Source organism: Fundulus heteroclitus, chromosome 1 (assembly GCF_011125445.2).
Source record: "Fundulus heteroclitus isolate FHET01 chromosome 1, MU-UCD_Fhet_4.1, whole genome shotgun sequence".
NCBI lineage: Eukaryota > Metazoa > Chordata > Actinopteri > Cyprinodontiformes > Fundulidae > Fundulus > Fundulus heteroclitus.
In genome coordinates, this window is record NC_046361.1 from 8718116 (window position 1) to 8745313 (window position 27198).

The 27198-nt window shown below is 41.0% G+C and overlaps 1 protein-coding gene across 2 annotated transcripts in view; it reads right to left on the bottom strand.

Annotated features, from left to right (window-relative positions):
- ptpn11b (protein tyrosine phosphatase non-receptor type 11b) overlaps positions 1–26839 on the bottom strand; it is a 67597-nt gene extending 40758 nt beyond the window's left edge. The window contains exons 1-2 of one of the 2 annotated variants that reach the window (XM_012861918.3): positions 26704–26839; positions 6810–6932 (exon numbers count right to left, since the gene is read on the bottom strand). In XM_012861918.3, the coding sequence (XP_012717372.2) occupies positions 6810–6932; positions 26704–26717 (137 nt within the window). In that variant the 5' untranslated portion in view covers positions 26718–26839. Of the gene's footprint in view, positions 1–6809; positions 6933–14387; positions 14485–26703 lie in introns of those variants that run through there. The other variant, XM_036128928.1, reaches the window with a different exon arrangement.
- Between the last annotated feature and the right edge of the window lie 359 nt (positions 26840–27198).

The following is a 27198-nucleotide window of genomic DNA, read 5'->3' on the forward strand; positions in this document are numbered from 1 at the left end:
AAGATAACATTAGGAAAACATTACACATTATGAGTGAAGTCACACAACGAAAACTAGAGACGTTGTTATTAAGTTTAGATGCAGAGAAAGCATTCGACTCGGTGAGGTGGTCTTTTTTATATAAAGTGCTCTCAAAATTTGGATTCCATACAATGATAATTGACACATTTAAATCGTTATATACTAAACCAACGGCCAGAATTAAAATTAATGGAGATTTGACAAATTCATTTACTTTGGAAAGGGGAACGAGACAGGGGTGCTGTGCGTCGCCGCTTCTCTTTGCCTTGTTTATTGAGCCTATGAGCCAACTGATCAGGCAGAGACCGGATATAACGGGGGTTACAATGACAACTGGGGAGCAAAAACTGTCCTTGTTCGCTGACGATTTACTGATAAATATAACACAGCCCACACAGACAATCCCAAAACTGATGAAGTTGCTCGAGGAGTTTAGTTTCATCTCTGGTTACAAAATTAATATAGATAAAACTCAAGTACTAACATTTAACTACGATCCACCGTCATCAATTAAAACTATGTACAACTGGAATTGGGAAGCTGCGTCTATCAAATATTTAGGTGTTACACTACCGAGGGATCTCTCAAAACTGTTTGATATAAATTATGGCCCACTAAATTTGAAAATTAAATCTGACTTACATAGATGGAATGTTATTCCTTTTTTAAGTTTAAACTCCCGCATAGAATCCATCAGGATGAACATTCTTCCACAGCTGCTTTACTTATTTCAATGTCTACCAGTCAAAATCCCACCTAAACAGTTCTTAGAATGGGATAGATTAATAGCGAGGTATTTGTGGCAGGGTAAAAAGGCCAGAATTAAGTTTAGAACTTTGCAACTAAAAAAAGAAAAGGGTGGAATGGGTCTTCCCTGTTTAAAGGATTACTATCATGCAGCCCAGCTGAGACCCTTAGTCTGCCTCTGTTCACCATCATACACCGCAGCCTGGAAGGAAATAGAAGGCACGACAATAAAAGGAATCCCCATAACAGCCCTACTTAGTGATTATAAATTACGGGAAGAACAGCAGATCCCAGAGAACTCCATCACAGGTAGCTTTTTCATGTCTTGGCAGGAATTGGCTAAAACTTGCGGAGTAGGAGATACGTCTAAAATCATGAGGTGGTGTGCTTATGACTCAGATTTTGCACCAAATAAAATTGATAACAGATTCAAATTATGGATCTCAAAAGGACTAACTTCCTATCATTCATTTGTCCACAAAGGGATATTTCAAAGTTTTGAAACCTTAAAGAAAAATCATGGATTGGGAAAAGATGATTTCTTTAGGTACCTGCAGGTGAGACATTATTTTAATAGGAATTTTAAAGAGGTATTGAGAAAAAGTGAGTCAAGTTTCATGGGGGTATTTTTGTCGCTAATTAAACCCAGATCAGATAGCAGAATTATCTCCAAATTATATAATGCCATACAGTTGTCTAAACATGGGAATACAGAATACATAAAGAAGAAATGGGAAAAAGAAATGAAGATTATAATCTCACAAGAAGGCTGGGAGGAAATATGTCAATTGCAGTGGGTCTCGACCAGATCAAACACATGGCGGGAGTTCTGCTGGAAAAACATCGTACGATTTTTTGTTACACCCATTCAGAGACGATATAAAAACAACAGGGATGCCTGCTGGAGACTCTGTGGGTCTAAAGGAGCCGACCACTTCCATGTGTTTTGGGACTGTCAGGTCATAAAACCATATTGGGAAGAGTTCCACAAACATATTGAAAATATATTCAATGTAAGCATTCCATTCAAATGTGAAACGTTGTATCTGGGCAACTTACAAATGGACACATGGACCACTAAAGACAAAAAACTGCTGGCTATACTACTGGCAGCCAGTAAGAAGGCCATCACAAGGAAATGGCTGAAACCAGATCCACCCACTATCAACGAATGGATTGAAATTGTTTTCCAGATATATGTTATGGAAAAGATCTCTTTTTCCCTCCAAATTGAACTAGGAACATTTTATAAGATCTGGACCAAATGGACTGAGTATGTAAAACCAATTAGATCCGACTTCACTTGATTGTTCTTGTGAAATATGTGTCTTACCCCCTTATGTCTTTGTACTTATCATTACTTGAGGTGGTGTAATTCCCATTATTGTTCGATTCTGTTCATTTTTGTTATTGTTTATAACTAAGTTAGTGAAATTCTGTAAAAATACCAGGAAGGCAACATGGATAAAATCACTTGGACTTTATGTTTATATCCTCAGATACAATCTTAAATGGGTAAAGCCAAAATTACTAAATGTGATGGATATCTGTCTTTCTAAATAAAAAATATAAAAAAAAAAAGAGGGAAAAAAGAGAAGACTCCCTCAGCACTCTCTGAACCGTTACAGTGACTGATAAGAAAGACATTAAAATATTATGCACTCCAGGCAGCAACAATTAGTGTTTTTTTTTTAGTTAGCTACGTCCTGATAAGCATTTTCGTCCCTCATACCAGTTCGACTTATTTAGAAATGGGTGTTTGCCCACATTAAGTCCTAGTGTGAGGCTTTATTAAAATCTGTGTCACGTATCTGCAGTGAAACACTACAACAGTTCAGAGGGGTTTACATTACTCATCTACACATGCAGTTGTGTGAAAAAAGTGTTTTTCTCCTCATTGGATTTCTTCTGTTTTTGCTTGTGTTTATTTCTGTCCCACTTAAAAGTGCTGTCAAACGATTAAAAATTTTAATAGCGATTAATCACATAATTTCAATAGTTAACTCGAGATTAATCGCACATTTAATTTTTTTGTTTCTGAAAGTGTAAAAGCCTATTTGGGCATTTTAATATGCAATTTTGCAATAAATGACACTAGTAAAAAACATGCTTATACAAATAATATATATATATTTTTTATTTTCAAGCACTTTTCAGAATTGGAATGAAAACATCCTCGTGCCATAAAATGATAAACTCTGGCCAATAATGGCTAAATCAATAATCATAACGCCCTGATGTTTACACAATGTGCACACAAATGTGTAAATAAATAAATATTTCATGCCAAAATATTTTTTTGCCTCTTAAACAAAGATAGATATGGTATTAAGCATTTACATATAAATACTAATTTTACACTTTAATAAAGTCACAAGTTGTATTATTTTTTTTCATTCTCTCACACACACATCTAATCCTGAACTTTCACAACAACAACAATAATTTCTTCGTATATTTTTGCATCCTGTTTATATCCACATTCATAAAGTTTATAGCCTGGAAAAATGGGTCATTCCAGAGTCTTACACTTTGCTTGCAACGGGGGCAGGAGCTTAATACCCTTGAAAGAGAACTGTTTACACTGTGCTTGGCAATGTCATTCAGCCTTAGTATGTCAAATACAGAGACAACAAATTAATAATCATTAAAGTATGGGTTGGGTTTCTGCAATGTTATCAGCATGTTAAAAACTCATCTTCAGAACCAATGTCTGCTTAAAATGGTCATCTGCACCACGGAATCTACTTTCAGGAGTTATCACCGGTTATTGCAACCGTAAACTGCAGAAAATACGGGCAGTGTTGCTCTCTCTGCCTTTATTCCCACGGCTCCCATGTCAGGATGCGCTCCAGCGCGTAATGAGGCGGAGGGATATTTCAGCTGGTTATACTTACTATGTCTGTAGTGCGGCAGCGCCACTTAGTTTAGAGCCCAAATAAGCGACTTCACTTTCAGAAACAAGCCCAAAGAACTGCAACATGCAACTCACAAGCGACTTTAGAAAAAAGAAGCCCAAAGTCGCATGAAATAAGCGGACTTTGCAACAGCAAGCGCAGGTCTGTTTCGCTACATTCTCTAGCATTCTTGGAACTATGGAAAGTGCCGAGGGCAAAAAAAAAAAAAACAGAGTCTGGAGAGCTCTGCGGGGAAAAAAACATTAACGCGATTAACACGCAACAAAGTTAACGCGTTAAAACTGCCAGCCCTAATATATATATATATATATATATATATATATATATATATATATATATATATATATATATATATATATATATATATATATATGCATTTATTTTTTAATATGTCAGAGTCAGTCCTCCATAGTACTTGCCTTAATTTCTATCAGATTCAAAGTCTTTACCGCTATAAAAAAAAAAAACTGCGACAAATTGCTGTTAATTTATGAGTTATTTACCATAATCTCGGTGGTGTTCCTGTAGGATTGCTTGCATCTGAAACTTATGTTAAAGTACCAGAAGAATAAAGAGGTCTGTTTTGTAGGTAATTGTATGTAGAGAGTTGCATTTTTAAGTCCTTAGTTTGCTTCTTTTTTGCTTGTAATCACAAACCTACAGAGGTGTCCCTGCAAAGCTTGGACCATGCACCCAAAGTGAAATGGGATTACTTCTGCCATCACTAGATTATTTTCCATCATCTACCAACAGACAAGGGACCAAGACGAATGTAGTATCCAAATCAAGAGGATGGACACTTAAAACCCTGCAGATTTGATTATTTTATTTAGTCAAGAACCGGGAGATTTAATGTCAGCCTGGAGCTGAGCTGACCAAATGAAAAGGATGAAAAGCACGGAACAGGTATAAGGTTAAGAACAGGTGTGATTTTATGGCTAAAAAATAAGGGGTGGCGTAGTTATGTTTAATGAACAGTCATATTTTAACAGAGTGTGATTTCCATCACAGAATGCAGTAAAACTGAAAACTGTCCTTTAAAAACTGTCAAATACAAAATGAATGATCTATCGGGAATGTAAAAGCCTAGGACGTGCCAGATCAATATTTAAACAAATATTTTCTCCTGCAGCAATGTTGATTATAAAGCAGAACAATATGGTATTGCAATCAGAGTGTATTTTTTCTTATTTCCTTTCAGTCTTTTAACGATAAAGTTGCATTTGTTATTATGTAATCCCATTTATTGCTCTGCGATACAGCAAACACAGGTTTAAATTGTTTGAAATCGATTTAAATCAGAATCAGCAGATCAGAGAAAAGGAAAAAATCAGCACAAGCCAGAAATAATCTGTCCATCTCTGACTCCCACTTTTAGACCCAGAGGAAAGTAAAATGTATATTGATTTAAAACGCAGAATAGGGAAAACACTTCCACCACACCAGGGTTTAGTAAACTATAAACAATCATGTAGGTCAAATAATTATTGTTCAGTTTATGACCTTTAACTGTCTTAGGGTACAATGGTTAAGCAGACACGGTACAGCTGTGTGTGCAACAACACTGGACTGAGCAACAACGCGTTATGGCTCAAAAATTAAGCTTTCCTTCTTTATGCTGGGGATTGTATTTTTCATTTTGTTATATAACTCAGACAGACATTCTGTTTTATCCTCCTCTCTCTGCGTCTCTGCAGCAGAGGGGAGACTGTACACTGGTCATTTGACCTCAGAGAGTGCCGCCTCGGTGTTTAAATGTGTTCAGACCACAAACTGTGACATGAACCCACACCACTAACCATCCAGCGGTTATTTAGGACACTCTGCGGCACAAAGCTGCAAAACCACAAGTGGTAAAAGGCAGAGCCTCAACAGATCCTCCACTCCCGGCACATTTAAAACCTCCTGCCTTTGGAACTAAACTCGGCCTCCTTTCCTCGCTCGCTCCGTTTCTTCCCTCCTCCCTCCTTCACGCTCAGCCTCCCACAGGCCTGTGTCACCATGTCAGCTACAGTCACAAAGAAACAAATACGTCTGGGCTTTCTTCCAGGCGCTTGGCCAACTGATGTGTGTCTTAAAAGCTTCCGTTGCCAAGGAAGAGCGACTGTACAGCCTCGCCTCCTCTATCTCGGTTTGCTTCCTGCTCCCTGTTATCACCACAGCATGCGGAGCTGAGGCGTCTTTGCAAGAAATGTCACGGCGCGCAGCGTCAGCCGACCGGCCTCTTAATTAAAACCATAGAGAAATCTGTAGAAATGAGGCACGGGTGACGAAACTGTTAAATTTTTAACACAAAGATTTGTTTGAGTCACCGCACCCTGCTGATCCAAATAAAAGATTTCACATTTCTCCGAGAATCTCGTCGAATCACACGTTCCAAATGTGTGATCTAATGTGTTCCTAGAAACGCACACACAGAGCAACTTCAGTTTAAATGTCATCTATTCACCAGCAAACAAAATTTCACGCCACTGATGACCCACGGGGAGGAATTTCAGAGAACCAGAGGTCATGCTCGGGCCTGATGGACCAATATTCCCTCTGGGAATCGTTTTCTGGGTATTCTGCAGTTTATCTTCGAATTCTGTATCTTTAGGATCATTTGGATATTTATTCTGACTTATCTAAATGGATAAATGCTAGAGGTCAAACAATGTGGGGTCTTCTGAGACCGGTTAAACACTCTGTAGGCCACAATTGCTAAAAGCTGATATTTTAGCCTGATTTCATTTTTATTTTATTATGCAGTTATATTTTCTTCTCCGTCGTTCAGTTTTGGGGGTTTTTTGGCCCTGGAATAAGGATTTTTCTTTAGAAATAAAACATCTAATGTCAGAGCAACCAAGCAGCACACAGACTGCTATTTAGACAATGGCATATTTTACTCTAATTTATCAACTTGTCTATATATATTTGCCTACCTTCTAATTTTTCTGTATTAGGTTTGTATCTTTCTGTTAATTTGGTTGCTTGAATGGTCAAATCTTCCACAATCTCAAAAATGCAGCCATTGGCTTAAAGCTTCACTCTGAACAGGTGAGAACCATGATGTCAAAAGGTGATGTTGCTGGTGGAAACACCCAAAAAACAAATAACAAAGAAGCAACCATCGGTCGATGTTACCTGACAGAGAGGGTAAAATCCCCAGGATTGCTCTTGCTCGGCCGGGCCAGGAAACTGCCGTGGACTCCCCGGGTCAACAAGAGCTGCTCTGCCTCGATTCCAGTGATGTTGGGGTGGAACCACCTTAAAACACGAAAAACAACAGAACAAGGCTTAAAGCAAAGGCCAGACGCATCAACGCTTTCTCTTGCTAGTAAGAAAGACAGATTCAAGAACACGAACAGCCATGGTTTGGAGAATAAGTGAGTCCCATAAAAAAGCTCTTATTAAAGTAATGCTATTTGAAACCACAGTTGGCAAGCTACAGGCGGCATGTCTGTGAAGCACAGGCTGGCTACCAGTGCAGACAGCCTGACTAATTCACCAGCTAATATAAGCTTGTTTGAGTTCCTTAAGTTCATAAAGATAAAAACTGGCTACAAAAGGGGATGATATTAAATGTGCTTAAATTTAGAGAATGTATAAAACAACTTAAATGTTGTAGATAATATCATGGTTATGTTAGATTATTTTAGCACTGGTAGGAATGGTTGCACCGTTCCTCTCCGGCGTGTTGTAGTTTTTAAACCGATCCATGCCGAGCTCGGGCCGAGCTTGGATCAGTTAACCAAGCCGAGCTCGGTTCTGACGACCGTTTACACACCAAGCTATCTCGGTTCCTTGGTTTCCCCGCCTCCTAGTGACGATCTGCGGTACTGCTGCTCTCTGGGATTGAAGGAGGAAATCAAGCAAATCAAAATGGCGGCGCCCATAACATTCAGAAAGTTATGTTTGGTTATTTTTCGTTGTTTGCGGAGAGTCAGGCAAAGACGGCAACTTTTGCTGAATTTACTTGACAGAGTCGGCTTTTGGGAAGTGGATAAGATGAACGGACGTCTGATAAAGATTTACAGAAGCAGGAAACAACGACAGAGGCTGAGCTTCATCACGCTGCTAAGCAGAATCATCTCTGGAAACCGTGTGGCACGGTCGGGAAGCTAGTATTTTTTTATGAATGTCTGAAATGTCAGCTGACCGCACGGAGATGACGCGGTCTGCTTATGCGCTCTTTGTTATTAGAGAACCAGGCCAGAGAAAAACCGGGCCGAACCCACCTCTAGAACTGGGCTGCATTTAGCGCGGTCCAGTTGTGTCTGGCTCGGTTCAGTTCAGTTTACGATCCATTTACACTCGACAGTTATCTCGGTTACCGAGCTCGGACCGGTCTTAGGACGGTTAAATAAGGGGTAGTGTAAACGGGGTAATGGAGGCCCATCCTCCTAAGCGCATTCTCGTTCAGATGCAAATCAATGACCCACACGTCACTGTCCTGGGTCATTAGAAGCTATTGCTTAGTGTGAGTGGAGAACTTGTCACCTGAATCATAACCATATTCTGTTTCTTTTCTTTCTTTTTTAGCCACTACGCAAAAGTGATGCGGGAATAAGGTCACAGATTTTACTCTTTGTTGACGTCAGTAGAGCAGAAATATACAAAGGAAATATATGTCAACAAAAGCAGTTTTAAGTAAGTTTTGGACATAGTAAAATACAGAAAAAATGACCAGGGAGTACTGGGTGGCTCAATAAGATATGGCATTAGAGGAAATTGGTTTTCATCCTGGCCGTGGAACACTGGACCAGCTCTATACCCTCAGCAGGATTCTGGAGGGGGCATGGGAGTTTGCCCAACCAGTCTACATGTGTTTTGTGGATCTGGAGAAGGCATTCGACCGTGTCCCCCGGGGGATCCTGTGGGGGTTACTCCGGGAGTATGGAGTACCGGACCCTTTAAAAAGGGCTGTCAGGTCTCTGTACGACCGGTGTCAGAGTCTGGTCCGCATTGCCGGCAGTAAGTCGGACTCGTTTCCGGTGAGAGTTGGACTCCGCCAAGGCTGCCCTTTGTCACCGATTCTGTTCATAACTTTTATGGACAGAATTTCTAGGCGCAGCCAAGGTGTTGAGGGGATCCGCTTTGGTGGCCTTAGGATTGCGTCTCTGCTATTCGCGGATGACGTGGTCCTATTGGCTTCATCAGGGCGTGATCTACAGCTCTCACTGGAGCGGTTCGCAGCCGAGTGCGAAGCGGCCGGGATGAAAATCAGTGCCTCCAAATCCGAGACCATGGTCTTGAACCGGAAAAGGGTAGAGTGCCTTCTCCGGGTTGGGGAGAATGTCCTGCCCCTAGTGGAGGAGTTCAAGTATCTTGGGGTCTTGTTCACGAATGAGGGGAAGATGGAGCGGGAGATCGACAGGCGGATTGGTGCAGCGTCTGCTGTGAAGCGGGCGCTGTACCGATCCGTTGTGGTGAAGAGAGAGCTGAGCCAAAAGGCGAAGCTCTCGATTTACCGGTCGATCTACGTTCCTACCCTCATCTATGGTCACGAGCTTTGGGTCGTGACCGAAAGAACGAGATCCCGGATGCAAGCGGCTGAAATGAGTTTTCTCCGTAGTGTGTCTGGGCTCTCCCTTAGAGATAGGGTGAGGAGCTCAGTCATCCGGGGAGGACTCAGAGTAGAGCCGCTGCTCCTCCACATCGAGAGGAGCCAGTTGAGGTGGCTCGGGCATCTGGTCAGGATGCCTCCTGGACGCCTCCCTGGAGAGGTGTTCCGGGCACATCCCACCGGGAGGAGGCCCAGGGGAAGACCCAGGACACGCTGGAGGGACTATGTCTCCCGGCTGGCCTGGGAACGCCTTGGGATTCCTCCTGAGGAGCTGGCCCAAGTGGCTGGGGAGAGGGACGTCTGGGCCTCCCTACTGAAGCTGCTACCCCCGCGACCCGACCCCGGATAAGCGGAAGACAACGGACGGACGGATTAGAGGAAATTTAAAGAAATACAGTAACTGGGAAAGGTTCTGGCATTACATAAAAGCTTTTACTTTTACAAGGATGTTTAAAAAAAACATGTTTAGGTTGTATGAGCAATCAGGACGATATCCAGGTTTTTAGTCCTTTCTTTGAATTCAAATTAAGAAAAAGAACAAATTCTTTCTTGATGGTTCAGTGAATACATGTTTGTCCTGTTCTAGTTTGAAAGGGAGGTGCAGAAACATACCATAGTTTACAGCACAGAGAAGCCCTCACTTCCTCCTCTGCAAAACGTTATTGACAAACTGTTTATCACATCCACTTCCCACGGTGACTGACCCTTACGTTGGACAAAAACCAAGCCCAAGTGTGCTGTGCACTTGCATTAACACACTGGAGTCTTGAATCCAAATCCTGTTTATTGCAGGAGGGGGAATGACTCTTGGAGAGGCCACAGTTTACATCCCGGCGAATGGTTGCAGGTGAACTGTTGGGCTTTAGAGCTCATGTTTAAGTAGGGATCATTGGGTTCAGCCCACTAACTACTGTGTTCCACTGCTGAGTAATCTAGTGTACCATTAGCCACCCGAGGCTCCATACCTATACTCCAGTCTGGGATGATTGAGCCAAACTGACTTGAAAAAGAAAAACTCGGTGTGACTGGTGTACCACTTAGGATCAAAAGGAGTGCCACCCTTCAGGAAGACAAGGTCTTTTCAGAAATGTATCCCCATTAATCTATCGAAACAACTGAGAAAGTAGCGTCAGCCTTTGACCATTTCTGAGAGAACAAAAAAATACTTAAAATTTTTACTAATTAACAACAAGAAAACTCATTTTTGGACAGCGACGGGATCAGAGGTGAGATCCAAATAATGAATTTCACTTCTGGATCCCAGCCTTTCGCAACCACCTCTGGCAAGAGCATAGACAAAAGCTTGCCACTGATTCATTTAACTGAGCAGAGAGGAGGCAAAACGTGACACAAGAGCGCTTCCTTCATGCAGCTCATGCTGTGATGGTAATATCTGAAAGCTTAAACAGCAGGCGGGCATTTAGGCGCTTCAGTTTTTTGTGTACTGTATGACACAAACCCATGATGGAACGATAAAAATAAGACTCATAGGTCAGCTCAGCAGATCCTGTGTCACCCAAAATTGGCAAATAGACACCAAAATACTTGTGTGGTCACTGCCGCTGCAAGGGTTTGGCTCTGGGCACAATGCTTTATTCAGATTCTCGAATACTCATTCAGCTGCAACATGATGCTGAATCACAACATACCTCTTACCAACAGAAACCGACATTTACTACAAATAATATCTGAGAGGTTAAAAAAACATCAATATATAACACCGATGAGGCAACTGTCGTCATTTTCCATCCAGCACAAAAACCTAAAAAGTCACTGTTAATCAGTCACACAGCATTCGGGGCAGTTTTGATGTAGACGGAGAGAAGGCATGAGAACAGCTAGAGATGAGACAGGTGTAGTAAGACACAGACTGGGTTGAAGAATCAGTTATAAAATCAAATGTTTACAGGTCTGCAAAAAAGACAGGGCTAAAAAGGACTCATGAATGACAAATATCCACTGTGGTTTGGCCTAAACCATTGGACAAGACATAATTATACAATTAGGTCGATACAAATACAGTCTTGGTCTAACCTGAGTAAATAAAGCAAGGCTGAACCCGAGACTGAAAAAAGCTCCAGACAAGCAGACCGCACCAGCCGAGGCATCTGACCCAGACGGCACCTGACCCCCTTCTTCTCACCAGGGGGTGAAACTGATCTCCTTCACTCCTGTTCCTAAAGCTAAAGCAGCTTATTGTAGAAGGAGCGTTACGAATAATCAGATGTAAACAGTTACATAAATATATTCAAGAATGAAAGGCATATTGGCATGGCTCTCACAGCAACATTATTATCGCCACTTCCAAAGTAAGACTGAGAAGCACCAGTTGCTTGTGATTATCATCTGGAAGGGGACTGGGAGATCAGGTACTCAGAAATCTGATTTGTTTTTGCCCAATGAAGTCACCATAGCAAAGCAAGTAATTTAACGTAAGAAAAGCAGATTACTATTCAATGCCAGCTTTTATTGTGGAAGCCAGACTCCAAATTAGATATCACTAATACCTGACCTTTGAACATTTTAGTAATCGGGTTCCTGATCCAACAAGAAATTGATATATAATGTGCCTCGTTAAATACTAATATGCCCCAGAGCTTAATTTTTTGTAAGGTCAATGTACGTAGAGTTCAGCATGAGATTAACATGAATGTCTTAGCTATATCAAGGCATTCTGTCTGCCCTAATGACGAACCCCTCTACTCGGCATGCAAAGTGCTTGAAGTGGCTCCTACTGAAGGCAGCTTGACCCGTGTTCTCATTAATTCAGCCAATGCCCATTTGAGCCCCAGGGGGCACTCACAGGGTATTGAGCTTTCATCTTCAGTCCATATAGGAGGAAGATATAAATGGGACTGTGACATTATGACAAAAGTAACATTCAACACCATAATTTATCATCAACGTCATCAGTGTGTGGAGTAATAATATTACATAGAACTGCTTGGATTGCAACAGATATTAATTATTTAAAGAAATGCTATCAATAATCTCTGAGTTCTTTGATCACAATAAACCAGAGCAGAAAGACATCAACATTGTACCCGTCAGTATTTGTTCATTTATTGGCACTCATGTTATCATTGTGACATTCATCAGTAGCGGTTTAACGGTACACACATTTTCACGGTTGGTTGGTTCAGTTTAAATGGGTACCAAATGAGTACAGCTCCGTTTTATACCTGAACATGTGTCTATGGAACTAAGTGTGCATTGCAATGTTCTGTAGCCCAACTTTAAAAAATTACTCCTAACTATCACTAAACTCTGTTTGGGGACAAGGTTCCTTATACAGGTACAGTGACGATGGTGAAAAAAAACAAAACAAAAAAAAACACGGACCATGGTGTGTTGTTTTGCTGCTTCAATGTGCATTCATGCAGCAGACTGTTGCTTATTGCAGCACTAAAGGGGAGCCCAGACATAGCCTAGCTACAAGGCTCTCTGTCAAGCTAATAACAGCTAGCGTTAGCCTATGTTGTCGGGGAGGTTTACAACTTTGCTGATACACCTTCAAGAGCTTTAATGGCCCGTCTATGTTGCTCTCAAACATCCGTATCGTACTGTTAGTTTAGCTCGTAGTTCTAATTTCAGCGTAATTTTGACAACTTTAAGCGTAATGGCCCGTTATGCTGAAATGCGCTGCCGAGAACCGTAGGTACAGCTGGGACAGTATGGTTGCCTAATTATCAAAATGACTCCAAAGTGATTTAAACATGTTTTATAAGTCTTATTCAGAAATGTCTTAACATTAACACTAACCCTTTACCGTTGGTCATATTGCTGTATAAGCCATCTATCCAGACATTAGCTATGCCTGCTTATACTAGCCTACTTTATTCATTGAAAAAAATCCAACCCAATCTGTGCTTTCTGCTTTTTTAGGTTTCAGAACATAATAAAATCCAATTAATTTCATAAATTGACAAAAGATTCTTTGTTTACTGCTGATTGAAGTAAAAAAAATAATAATCATACCTTTTTTATCTATTTTGCTTGATTAAAGAATGCAGAAAACGTGGCAAACTGTGTCTTTAGATTTGGGACAAATAGAGAACTGTGTTTTCTGTATAACATTACGCCCCTATTTACCTGCTTTATTGCACATGTTTTCCTAATATTGTGCAGGCATAGACCGGAGACAGTTAAAAGCTGTAAATTCAACACCCTTACAAAACACACTATGAAAAAATAGGGGAACATCAAAGTGACATGCACATGTCACTTTGATGACTGTATGCTCCATAAAACACGCCTCTTTTCCTCCTGCTTAAACTATTATCTGAACAGCTTTAGAAACACCAACATACATGGCAAGACTGGATGATGAAGAAATCCGACTTCATGGGAACTTTGAGTAAATGAGCCAGAGAATTTGAAATCAGCTTCAACTTTTGACATTATGTTATGTTGAGGAGGTAAGGGCGACTTCATCAGAATCTTAATAATAATAAAGAAGCTCAAACTCCCTATTTTTCCCCTTCAGCTGTGACTTGTCATTTTGTTTGAGAATACTTTACACTTCTAGGTTTTTTTCCCCTTCACATTTCAAAACAAATTGGCCAATGCATGTAGGCTAGTCTGCTGAAGAGCCATGGATGGGTCAAAGACGTCAGCTGGTGGACAGATTAGTTGTGTATTGTTTTTAATCCCGATTCATACGGAAAAATACAAAACAGTGGGATAAAAAAGGCCTTGTGTGTGTAATCCGTTTTGTAATCCTTTATCACAGCGCTGCTGTCTCTCGTGAAATTAATAAAACAGCGGCGATCGGATGAAATCAGACCCAAACACTGGACCGGCGCTTTAAAGACTCAGGAGCACCTAACGTTCCCATTCCTTCTGAGGATTTATGCAAAAACCAACATTTACAAACAACTCAAAGGCCTTTTTTGAAAGCCAGAGCACACTTGGAGCCTCTTTGTAAACCTGCAGTCACTTTGAGAGCAACAGACACTCAAGAAGAAAAAAAAAAGTAGCATAAACGTATGCACAAATTCTGCTGCACAAACAGGTGCGCTACAGCTAACGCTCCACATCTGCTGCAGCGAATTCAGAAAAACTAGAGCTGATTCCCCAAACAGATTACAGCACGATTTAGTAGGAAAAACAAGAAGAGAATACAACCCAGCAGAACGGCATTGTTTGTGCCCTACCTCACCATTGTGGTGGAAGCCAGCCACAGCCCCCCCCCTGCTTCAGCAACCTCAGCTCTTAGTAATCCAGCACTGGGCACTGTTACACAAGGCAGGGTGGGAGGGAGCCAGGGAGATATGGAGACGCAGGGCGGCGGGGGGGTGGGGGGCCTTGTAAAAGTGTTACTGGGTTAGACAGAGTGAGACAGAGACAGTGAGATGAACGACAGGAAAGTGTGTGTGTGTAGTGGGGAGTGCTTTGTCAGAGACAAATAGAGAGTGTGTGTGTGTGTGTGGAGCTGGCGAGGGGGCGGAGGCCTTTTAATCTGGGATTTGGATGAGCGTGAGCAGGCCTGATACCAGCATCCGACAGCGCTATCAGCCGTAGTCCTCGTCTCCCGCCCCTGTCCCACCCCGGGCCATTGTGACAGCGGCTGGCAGGCCGGGCTGATCCCCCCCTCACCCCTCCCTCTCCTCTGCCTCACCTTCTTTCCACCTTTAAAGCCCGCGAGACTCCACCGAGGCCGGGCTCCAAACGGCGCTCTTTGACCGTAAAGCCGCCTCTGGCTGTAACACGGACCGGGTCGGGCCAAATCAAGGTGCCAGGTCTCCTTCGCAAGCCCCCCCCCCCCACCCCGGCTATCTGGTTGCAGGCTAAATACTACAGCTGCGTTTTGCCCGTGCCTGGAGATTACCAGTGTTGTAGTTACACCGGATCATAGTTAGGTCGCGCCAAGCTAATCCAGCCAATTCAGCAGAACACCATTAGGCTATTAATTTTTTTCCGGGTTGGGTTGAGGAGCTTTTGCTGATGGGTTAGAAAATTACTGCACAACAAAAAGCTACTGTGCATTTAATATCAAACGCTTTGGAATTAAATGCACAGTAAATACATTTAGACATTGTTTCTTATTGCTGATTTTTTCCCCCTTTTTTATAGAGTAACAGAACTTTGAATATCATTGTCATTTAATTGTTACAAATTTAAAAGAAAGTACCTGTTGATTAATTAAAATAAAATAAAACTTTTTGTAACCGTACTGTTGAGAACAGGACCTATATTCTTCCGATTCAACAATGGCCCTATAATCTTTGAAGGTTATCATGGGTAACTTTGATCATGGCGGTATTCAACAGAAACATTACATTTTCAAAAAGGTTTTAGGCCCGTTTGTTTCATAGGAAAGCAAAAAGCATCAAGGAATCCCAATATGACTTCAGAAAAAACAAAACAACAGCAAGGCATTAATTCAGCTGACCACTGAAATTGAAAATATAGGTTATTATTTAATATTATTTCAATGAATATATATATAAAAAACACACTTGCTGACTTACTAGAAATTCCTATACATATATTTTTTATTTAATTTATTGAGGATTATATTATGTGAGGTTGTCATATTGGGTCCAAAGTTGTTAATTTTGCATTATTCAGTTTTTTTAGGTTGCAAGAAATGTGTCTTGTTTGCTAATGAAACTAATGTTTTCTTTTAATAAGTTTTACAGAAATGATAAATGTTTCCAACAAATACAGTCCACTTTAATATTACAGTGAGCAATATGTACATCATGTCACACACTTATAGTTATTAGTTAGATAGTTAGATAAATCACCTATTGTGCAGCTCTTTAAGGAAAAGCATAAAACACTTACTAATCCAGTTGGAATAATACAATAAAGGAACTGTTAAACTTAGTTATTAACATAAATGCCTTGATCTATTTTCTTCCAGAATTAGCTAAATAAATGTAGATCAAATAATGTTTAAGTTTAAAGATGCCGTTCAGAAGCTTAAACTTAAAGGCTATAAATTGATTTATGGAAAAAATTCTGAATAAATGTGAAAATAAAAATAAAACTGCTTTTAAAGGTAATATGTTTACCAATGGATCTGTGTAATAGTCACTGAAATTTGTTTGAGGTTATAGTTTTGAATGCAACAGATCATAAACATTTATGCACCAAAGAACCTACCTGACCTCTAACTTTTATTCAACTCGGAAAAAAAAGGCATCAAGGTTGATGCTGTTGCTTGAAATATTAGAGAAAACAAGATGCCCTATTGGAAAACCGTCAGTGCAGCCCGATGCAGCGGCCTCACAGAAAACCAGGTACACCGTTTTCTACAAAGAAATAGTACATTAGAGGACATGTAAATATGCTTCAACTCCAAACGAAAGCCGGTTTCCTCTGAGGCAGGTTGGTAAGTCCAGTAAGATGTAAAACTACGCTGTTTGCTTTGGAGCACCTTCACCGTTTTCTCTTTGAACAGAAATCCTTGTTTAGGTCCAAAGAGCTTTTTGCAAAAGATACCAGGAGAATTTCCCTACCAAATACCAAACAAAAACAAAAACGCACCACTTTCTTGTACCATGGTGTAACTTTAGCTTTCGTTCCAATTCTGACTTTTCTTGCTGAAGGGAAGAAAAAAAAAAACAAAGCATTTCATTCAGAATAGTGAACTTTCTTTAAAAGTCAATTTATGTAACCTTCTTGGAGGGTTTTTCCAGGAAATCTTCCAAAGATCTGCACTGAACAAGCTCACTTTGCCTTGCAGGAGAGCACGTAGCGGCCTCCTTGATCCCTATGTGAGTTACTTGGTTTAATGATTAACTGGCATGTAGAAACAAACCTGGGCAGAGCCAGCAAAACAACCTCTTTTTTTTTGTTGTTGTTTGTTTTTTTAGCTTTCTTTAATATCGGTAAACCGCTGAAATGGTTGTGTGCTGTAAACCAGATTTGACGTTAATATAAAAGACACATGTAGGCGTTATGTAAAGACACGATGACATAACTATGGCTAACCAGAGAGAGAAGTTCGCCTATCTGTGTGCGCTGTATTAAAAGCTTTGTTGTTCCGTGCCTTAGCAGTCGGTCCAGCTAAGTCCCGCCTTTTGGTCCTATTGGTCCTCCGTTGGATCTCACAATTAAAGCTACTGAAAAAGACAGGATGCTAAATGCAAGGTTGCACTACATATTTTGTACATTTGACACAATTTGTCATTTCCCAACCACACAAATCACTGTGTTTTGTGGGATTAATTTGTCTTCAAATAACATAGCAGTGCAGAACTGCAATGTGGAAGGACAATGATGTAGTTTTTTTTATTTTTTTAAGCTACATTTAGCCCCATTTATTTTGATATACCTAAATAAACTCTCCAACGCGCCCAATTACCTTCTGAGGTCACCTAATAAATAAGGTCTGCATGGATACTTTGCAAGGCCCTGTATATTTGTTCCTCCAAACGCGTGTTAAAGAACAACAGACCAATGCGGCACGCGCCCTTCCATAGTCTCCACCTGTTTTTCCTACTCAGGCTGCAGGAGCAGGAGTGACTCAGGCGTTTTCCAAGAATAGGATTCCCTTTGACAATCGGCAGGAAGCCCACGTTTCCATGCATCTGGCCCCCGGGCGGCACGACGTGCGCAGACCAGAGCGGACGTACGGGTGGCACGGGGGGAGACGCGGACAGGGGGGGAAAGCTGGCTAAAATGGATGTGTGCTACGAGCGAGACAGAAGCAGCAGGGAGCTGCAGGGTGCCTCGGGCTGGTGGAGGGGGAAACAGCCCCGCTGTGCGTCCAGCCAACACTCTATCCTCTTACATAATGTCTCAAGTTCAATATAGCCCCGCTCGGTTATTTAAAGCATGCCTGTCTAGGCTTGCTGACAAAAAGGTGATATATTTAGTAGCTGCAGCGCACCATTAAAGCCTCTGCTGGAGTTATATCGGTCACATACGAGCCCAGGGCTGGGACTTTTTTTTTTTGGCAAAGCAAAAATTATTACGAGCCTTTCAGATGACCTGAGCTCCATTTACGCGAGCAGAGAAACCGCCCCAACAAAAAACACTCGGCCACCAGGCGGTCCAACCGTCTTTGTACGTCTGTGCGCTCCAGAGTTGGACCACATAGTCGCAGAAAGAAAAAAAATGCTGTTATTTAAACCCGGCAAAAAGTAGCTTGCACCTCAGGAAAGCAGCGTTTGTATTTACGTGGAGCAAACAGGGCTTGTGCAACCCTGATTGAAAGTGTCTCTAGGCGTCCTGGTTAATGAATGACAAACACCTCTAGCCTTATTTCAAGCAGAGAGGAGCTGTACAGAACAGAGGTTCAGTTCAGACAGGCTTTTAGTCTGAAGGACAGATACGCAGCTTTAGAGAAGCTCATTCAGTTAGCGGCCATTTACTTTGCTCCCTTCTACAGGTTACTCCTTTTGTCGGCCAGACAAAGACGGGAGGAATTTATACCTAATCATATTCAAATTAGTGTGACTAATATTTAAACTCAGAAACCGATGACCCAGAACCAACAGCGCCAGGAATGTATTCGCTCTCTGACAGATTTTTACTTTTTCAGACTTTCACTTCCCTGGGAGGTGGGATTTTGACCCACTTTTCTTTGCAGAATTGTTTTAATTTATCCCCGCTGCAGCAAATGTTGACCATAGACAGACTGTTTAAAGTCATATTACAATACCCCAATATGTATGAAGTGCAGACATATTGGGGAAATATGCCTTTTGTGAAATGCTGTGTTCATTTAATGCCAGATTTAACAAACCTTACACGAAGTAGTACTTTAGTTAATGCACAGAATGTTTTCCTAAAAAGAAAAAAAAAAAAAGTAAGCAGTGGTTTTCATGGCCGACTTAGATTTCAGGGACTTTGTTTCCTATCGCCTCTTTAATTACGTTAGATCAGGGCATGATGTGTTGCGTTTTGAGACATTTTAGCCTACCTCGTGTTGTGAGGCAGGTTGGATTTGAGTGATTTATTGATTCTACAGTTCTGGCAGCAATCAGACCGGGTGGGGCAAGGACAACTCAACCCAGCTTTCCAAAACATGTGCTTAATTTATAGTTAAATGAGGCGCGGATTACTTTTTCACTAAGGGGCAGGTGGAGTTAAAGTTTTATCCCATAAATCAATAAAATCATAACTATGAAAAAAAACCTGCATTTGAGGTTATGTTGGTCTGACAATAAAATGTATTTGATTGAAACATTTATGTTGGATAAAAACCCAAAAACAGATGAAATCCGCGATGGTGTGAATACATTTTCCGAGGGTTTGGTGTGCAGCATCATGTCTCTCTCATTTTTGGACAATGCATCCTTTAAATAGATATTCCGACTGTGCGCACGTCGTGTTTTGTCTCCTGCACAGTGTCCACGCTGCTGTTGTTGCGTCGGAATAAATTTACAAAATGCCAAACATGTAGCTGGAAAAAAAAAAAAACCCCACTAACGCTGGGTTCAGAGCGCTGCTGCGAATGTTTGCAGCGCTATCTTATTCCTCCACATGGCCTGTTGTTTTCCTGGCAGCTTATCGCGCAAACTGACTCACTGCCCTCAGCTGGTCGACAGAGTTTTAGTGACAGATGAGGTCCGTTCCACAAACAATAGAGAACAGAGGTGGTTTCCAACCCTGGAAAGGCCTGCAGTCAGTCACAGGGAGAAATCCCGCAACGTCACCGACAAACACCATCATAAAGTGAGCCCCAGTTCTAGACCTTAGTGTGGCAACACGTCGACCTCGGTGCATTACTTAAACCCTGGTAAACGGAATAACAATGAGGAATGGTGTAAATGCTTCCTCCATGGCTATAACTGCCTCACTATAGAGACCATAAATGTATAAAATGAGGAAATCGCAACCCTTTGCTGCATTATGGTGAACTAAAACCCTTCCTGAAACAGACCAACGCTTCTACAGACCGTAAGTTATTTCAGATAAATCAGATCATGGGTGGAAACGCGCTAATTGGTTTCATAAATAAAATGGAATGGAATAGATCACAATAGACTAGACATGAAATAAAACTAAATAATATAACTAATGATTCCAATTTCTCATTAAGATGATATAACTTTACTTATTTCAATTAGTCTTCCTGTTCTCTGATAAAAAAATCTTCGTTGAAAGCACAGCGTCCTGTCCAATAGCTTCTTACATCTCTGTGAGTCCTCTGACTATATTATAAAAATCCCTGATACTGAAATTATCTAAATTTAAATCTTATTCTCCTCTCAACAACTTTAGCACCAAAGAATGCTGGTTTCTTTTACCGTAAATGAGGCTTATGCGGTGTTACGGCTCTAACTTGAGATCAGTTGAGGACTTATGAATATAGATTCTCCCAAATTTTGACTTTACAATTTTAGGCTAGCTTTGTTTGTCCAACATTTGCAGCACATCGACACAATCAACGAAAGCAAACCAATAGTAACAGTCAAAGTGGCTATAAGCTCCCAGTAGCTGGAATAAGGGGCCGATTGGAAGTAAAATGCGTCTTGTAAACAAGCCAGTCAGAATATTGCGATCAGATTAAGCTCAATCGGAATGAAATTCTAATCCAAACTGACAATCCCATCAATCTGCATGTAAACGCTTGTCGGGATCAGGTTATTCTGAATGTGGCAAGTGGACCTGAGCGCACATGTGCGGCCCACGTCAACGTGATGCATTTCATTTTGAGTTGCGGAAATACGTCGAGGAGCAAAACTGTCTGTGTTCCCGATATAACCTTTGGATTAGAGACATTAAAAGAGCTCAAAATTGTTATTTATTCAGTAACAACTCCACCGTCATAAGAACCTTGCTATTTTTTGCTGTTGAGCAAAGATGGAAGTTCTTCTTCTGTCCTTTATTTATTTGATAACTGCGCATGTCAGAGTGGTTCTATTCTGAATAAAGCCAGGTGCAAATACACACACATTATGATCAGATTAATTGATTGTGTGCCCACATAAACGGTAAAATCCATCATTTTTGTTTTTTTAATCCGAATACATTTCAATCCGATCACGAAGTATCTTACTGCCACTTTCAACTTTCTGACAAAAAACAAGAGTGGGTTTTGTTGGTCATAGCTGCAACTGAGCGGTTGCTTCACCTTTGGCGTAGGTACCAAGTCAACGGGTTTCAAATGGGGTTAAATGGAAGGCCGTTCCTAGTGAACACACCAGGCTTTGCAGAGGCTTTTATCATGCACTGATGACACATATGGCACCAGTTTGCTACTTATGTAACAAATCCTGACAAAACATGTGTATGCATATAACAATTCAATCAACTAGACATGCCAGTTTTTTAAAATTAGCTCCCAAGTGCACAGCTAAAATTGCGTTTAAAGGCAATCAAAGAGAAGAGAGGTGCTCACAGTAAAAAGCAACTGATGCGCCAGTCAATCAGTCAGTGATCCAATTCGTTCAGTTCTTCCCCATTCGGCCCTGACCTGCAGCTCACACACTAACAAATTTTCTTTCCCTGTTCAGTTAAGGTAACAAAACTGACACCTCCCACGTTCTTCCGTCTATAAACGCATCTACCTTTTGTGTCCTTTTGATGCACCTTGTTTTGACTTGAATAGAAATCAGATAAAAGATAAAAATCCCTTCAATCTTCTGCTGGATTCAAAACTACAACCTGCACCACATTGTAAGCATGTGCATTTATTTACTGAAACTACCAAGTTTATAAAAAAAAAAAAAAGGTCTTTGTTTTATATTCCTTATAAAGAAAAATAATCTGAAGGCTTGACTTTAAAGAAAACCAGATATCGGCTCGATGGTGCATGTCTAGAAAAACTATAAATACAATAAAAACCTATTTCAAGGCAATCCGTTTACATGCTCAACACTGCATATTCTGCAGACGTTGTCGTCCAATGAGAAAAACATTGTACTACATAAATTACACTAAGATTAGGCCGATCAGCAATAATCAAATATCTGGAGTTTTTTTAACCGCCTTGTCTTCCTATCCACAGCCGTCCTGTGTTGCTGCTTCATATAAAACATTGCAGCGTTTTATATGCAAACCACCATAAACCAAAACTAGAATTTGCCTTACTGGGTAATTTAGATAGTGTCTGTACCAAACACGGGTTTATTTTTGGGATATTTAGCATGTATCTGTATCATGTGGCATTTATGCTTTCATAATAAAGTTAGACTAACCGCTGCGCACGTACTCATACATTCATACCACCGAATGTGGCTGTTGCTTTTAGTTCATAGAAACCCTGTGAGACGTAAAGAGGCAAAACGCTATCTAATGCAAGAAGACGGCACATTAAGTGTCCACCGCCGTCTTTGCAAATCATAATTAAGAGTAGAGAACAGGGGGCAAATTTCCCAAAACACTGAGAAAGTGAATTGCAGACTCAGTGTAGCGTTTGCTTCCTTTGTGGTACTTCAGCTCAGGAAGTACAAAGCGACCCACAGAGCAACAGTCGTACATGCTCCGACCAACCATTAACCATGGAAACTAAACAGCTTTTACCTAGATCTAAGGCTTTATTTCAGTGTCTGCTCATCTTAGCCTTATAAGGGCGATGGCACCTCAGGAAACTGAACATATGCCCCTCTATCCTAAGTCTATAGTAATTCTCAGAAAAATCCGCCCAATTCAACTCAGAAATGCATTTTATCAAGGGACAAAAAAGGGTTTCAGGTAAACCAATTTTCTATTTCTTCCGGTGGCAAAAGAAAAAAAGGGTTTTGCAGCAACCCCTTCAGAAAATACAGCAGCTCATCCTGCTAGCTCACGTATATAGACACATGGGTCTATATACATGCCAGCTCATGTATATAGACACCAGTCTAGCATGAGCCCCATCCTGCCACTTTGAGGAAAACTGCAGTTTTGTGTTATCACAGCATTTATGTAAAACTGTACACCCTAATCCGTCTGCTGCCACGTAAAAACACAAGAGGAACAGTTATTCCTGCCGATGTTGAAACATTGATAGATCCGGATTATTACTGCTACGATAGTAACGTCTACTCTTCTATTCTATTGTTTAGAATAAAGCAAGTTTACAACTGATTATTGGCTAAAATACATTAGTAGTTTAAAGGGCTCACTTAGAAAAATGTTATTTCTCCTTGCTGTTCTGCTCTTTATCGAGTAATGCCAGGAGCCAGATTATTGGCTCCTGGCAAGCTGATATTAGCTGGTAAGTCAGTCAGGCTATCTGCTACTGTAGCCACCCTCCCCCCCCCGCCGTAGTGAAAAGCAGTGATGGTTTTCGCTCCTTCTGTTTCCACACCACGACAGTCTCTGGTTTTCACAGCAACAACTGAGCTTGTCTTTCTTGTAAACGACAGCAGCAAAGTATATTTGCCCCCTTTCAGCCCCGCCGACTGTATACAGCAACTGGTGGGGGAGGGGCTGTGGTGTTTTACTTATTTTTGGTCTGACGACAGAGTAAAGACGAAGACTCCACATCATTATAATATCGGTATTACAGCCGACAGGTAGAGCTGCAGAGAAACCCTGCAGGTCAAACACACCCGCCGCCTTTTCCACCCGCATCTCACGGGGTTTCAACTGTAAACTCAGCGGCCGCTAACGCTGCAGTTTTCAAAAGGTGCCCATCAGCAGACGAGCTGGAAGATGCAGTTATCACTTCAGATGTCACTTTGCTTTAATGTGCTTGTGTTAGCGAATTGTTCTTAGGAAAAAAATCTACAATCAGATATCGAAGGGAACGCAGCGTCTTCTCTCCGCGCAACTATTAAAATAACCCCAGCCATGCATTTCAGTCCAGTCGGCAAATGCTGAGGAACATCTACAGAGCGTTACTGATCTGCTGCTGCACACGCAGTGGACGATGTTCAGGGAAAGGCTTAAATTATTTTCCGAACAATGCACACACACACACATTTCAAAATGCAACTCTTTGTTATGGTCCCTGCCAGAGCCGGCCCGAGACTGCACGGGGCCCTGAGCAGCATTTGATTCGGGGCCCCAATGCCAGTTCACGTTCCTTTTCAAAACAGTAACAAAAACGTGGAGACGAGGTCAACTTTTAAGTCTGAATGAACAGAGAAACTGGAGAAACATTGGCCAAGAAACTGGAATGCAGCACGGACGCAAGCCGCCGAGATGATTAATCTGGTGACCGTCAGCTATGAGTGGGAACGGAACGAGTTATTGTGGTTAGAAAAGCTCACGGTATTAAAAACGGCACAAACTGATCAGATTAAAATATGTCTGCCAGAGTGCTCTTCCTCTGCTGTCTGGAAGTGTCTGTGTAGCCAAATAGCTTTAAGATATGACGGTGAGTGCTTTACGCAAGACGGCATGTTTTGGTTTTGTTCAAGACTCTTTTTTTGAGGGATTGCTGCAAAGCCATGGACAATGCAGACAACTGTTCACTGTAGCTCTACGCTCTTTCAGGAGGAGTGAATGCTGCTTGTGAAGACTTGATGCAATCTGCTGGGTTTCCTTAGATAGGAAACTTTTTGACCAATCTGCATAATCTGATTGGATTTGACTTTGGAAAGTTCCTTGAGATGACATGCTTCATGAATTGGCGATTTATAAATAAAATTTGATTGAATTGAATTTTGAAGTTAGACAGGAAGTAGTTCTTCTTGAGCTGACTACATGTTTTGACAGAACTATTAAAGTTTGATCATCTGGCTAACTGGCACTATTTGGTTATATAAGCATTGAACAAATCACCATAGCTTTTAAATCCTTTCTATGGCAGCCTTTTGGGTTAATTATTATAAAAGTGTAATGGTAACATAAAAGATATAAACTATGTGTAAAAACTGTGAGAACACCGCAACTGAATAAACGTTATCCACTAACAATGCCACTTCAAAGGGCTAATACATTTAATGAGTCCAGACCGCATTTAATCACCTCTAGTTTTAAATCTAAAATACTAAGAACAAATTTAAACTGAGAAATTTTACGCTAAAGAGAAATTTTGTAAATCAAGCTGAAGAGTTTGTTTTTTCCATTTAACATTTTATTGTCATTTTATTGTTTATTTACAAATAGAAAATACATGAACAATTCCCGTTCAACATTATATATCATACATTATATTATATGCAAAACCCAGGGAAATCCATAACCGCAAAGAAACTTTTCTAAATCACCCGCGAAAATTAGGGGTCGTTAGTTGTACAGTTTTGCTTCAGTTGATGTAACACAAATTAAATAACAGTTATACATGTTATAACATTATTAAAAAATTTTTTTTATCAAGTTTGTAACTACAAGTAGAACTGCTCTCCTTCACCAAAGCAATAACAATGACTCAAATCAAAATCTCAATTAAACTTGTGTGATCTTTTGTGGGATTTAATTAGTCTGTGCCACAATATGGATCTCTCAACATAAATAAATAAATTTATGAAAATCAGTGTCCAAAAGCGTGTGCCCCGGGGGCCATTTGCAGTCCCTGGACTCCTTTTAAACGCGGCTCCCAAGTGCAAATTAAGAATGCTCTAGCCAAGAAGTACAGGTGGTTGATGCAGTCAAAAACTTTTCACTTTTATTTAAGGCAAAATTGCTAAAATTCAAATCTCCTTAGATTTGAAAATGTCAGCTACAACACAAAGTATTTGTCTTCTAAAAACAACTCTTTTTACATCCATTTAGTAATTAGGACCACATCCAATGTTTTTTACTTAAAGGCAAATTTGAGTGCACCAAAATCTCCTATTAATTCACGTATGAAATTGGCTAGAATAAAGCCAGTGTTTAAAAAATAAATAAATAAATAATATTAAAGACGTACCCAAATCCTGTTCTTATTGCTGATAATAGACAAAAAAAATTGTGTTACTTTTTTTTTCCAACTGAGCCCAAAAGAAGGTGCAAACTGGACGATCCTCTTTTAATAAGGAAAATATAGAAAACCTGCAATGGTTTACACATCCCTTCCTAATTTGTTTAATTAAAATATAGGATGCTCATATTTTGTGGAGCAGGTAAAAAATTTAATCATAATAATTTGAGACTAATTTTAGCTTTTTAAAATGATGTTTTGGCCCTGGAAAACTTTTGACTTGATGATTTTGGCCCACGTGATGAAAAGTTTGGACACCCCCTGCCCTGAATTCTCCAAACAACGCAGATAAACGCAACAACATCCTGCATCTAGGAGCAGAAGGGCGGACTTTCCTGGGTATGGAGCCTGTGCGCGACGCCCGGACACAGTCGGTGTTATCCGGGATCAAACGCACCAACTTCAGCCTAACTGTGTCTATATCTGCGGAGAAGGTAGCACCGCTGCTCCACAGCCCGGAGCGACAGCGCAGTGAAGTCCGCTGCTCGCTGCTGCGGCTCCGGGGCCCGTGGTAAATCATAAGGCGACTGAAACATAGCGGATTTTCTTGGATACATCTAACTGTGTGGGTCAGAGGGAGCATGAGGAGCGACAAGGGGAGGGGGGGAGAAAAGTTCAGCTTCCCCCCCCCCCGGCTCTGCCTCAGCTCAGCTCGGGAAAGCAGCCCGGACACTCACCGGGAGGAGGTCTGACCGAAATGTTCCGACAGCGGACAGCACGCCGGGCTTTACCTGCGAGATGTCATAGCAGACCCTGGAAGTTATCAAGTATCCTCAGTGATCCCGTCCTGCCTGCGCCGAGTCGGTGTGCGGATGTCAGAGCCCCGCCGGCTGCAGCCCGGTGTTCAGCTGAAAGCGCTTACTGACACCGCTTCCGGTTATCGCCTGTCAGAATAAAAGCCTCGGTTCAAAGCTAACCCCTTGGCATTTATCTACAGTAACCGTTCATTTTCTTACGTAACATTTCTTTTACTGGGTTTTATGCTATCTTTATTGTCCAAAATACTAAAGGACGCAGGCTTTTCGAAACGAACTGAAATATTTATCACAGGTGTCGTGGGGTCCCATAGTCAATCATTCGAAAGCACACATTTTCCCCCTCATCTTCAGTATCAAATATGTATTTAATATCTTTTTTAAAAACTATACCTCATGATGAAAATAAAAATATTACACATGACACCAACAGGTATTATGCAGAGAAAAGTAACCCAGTGAAAATCATCC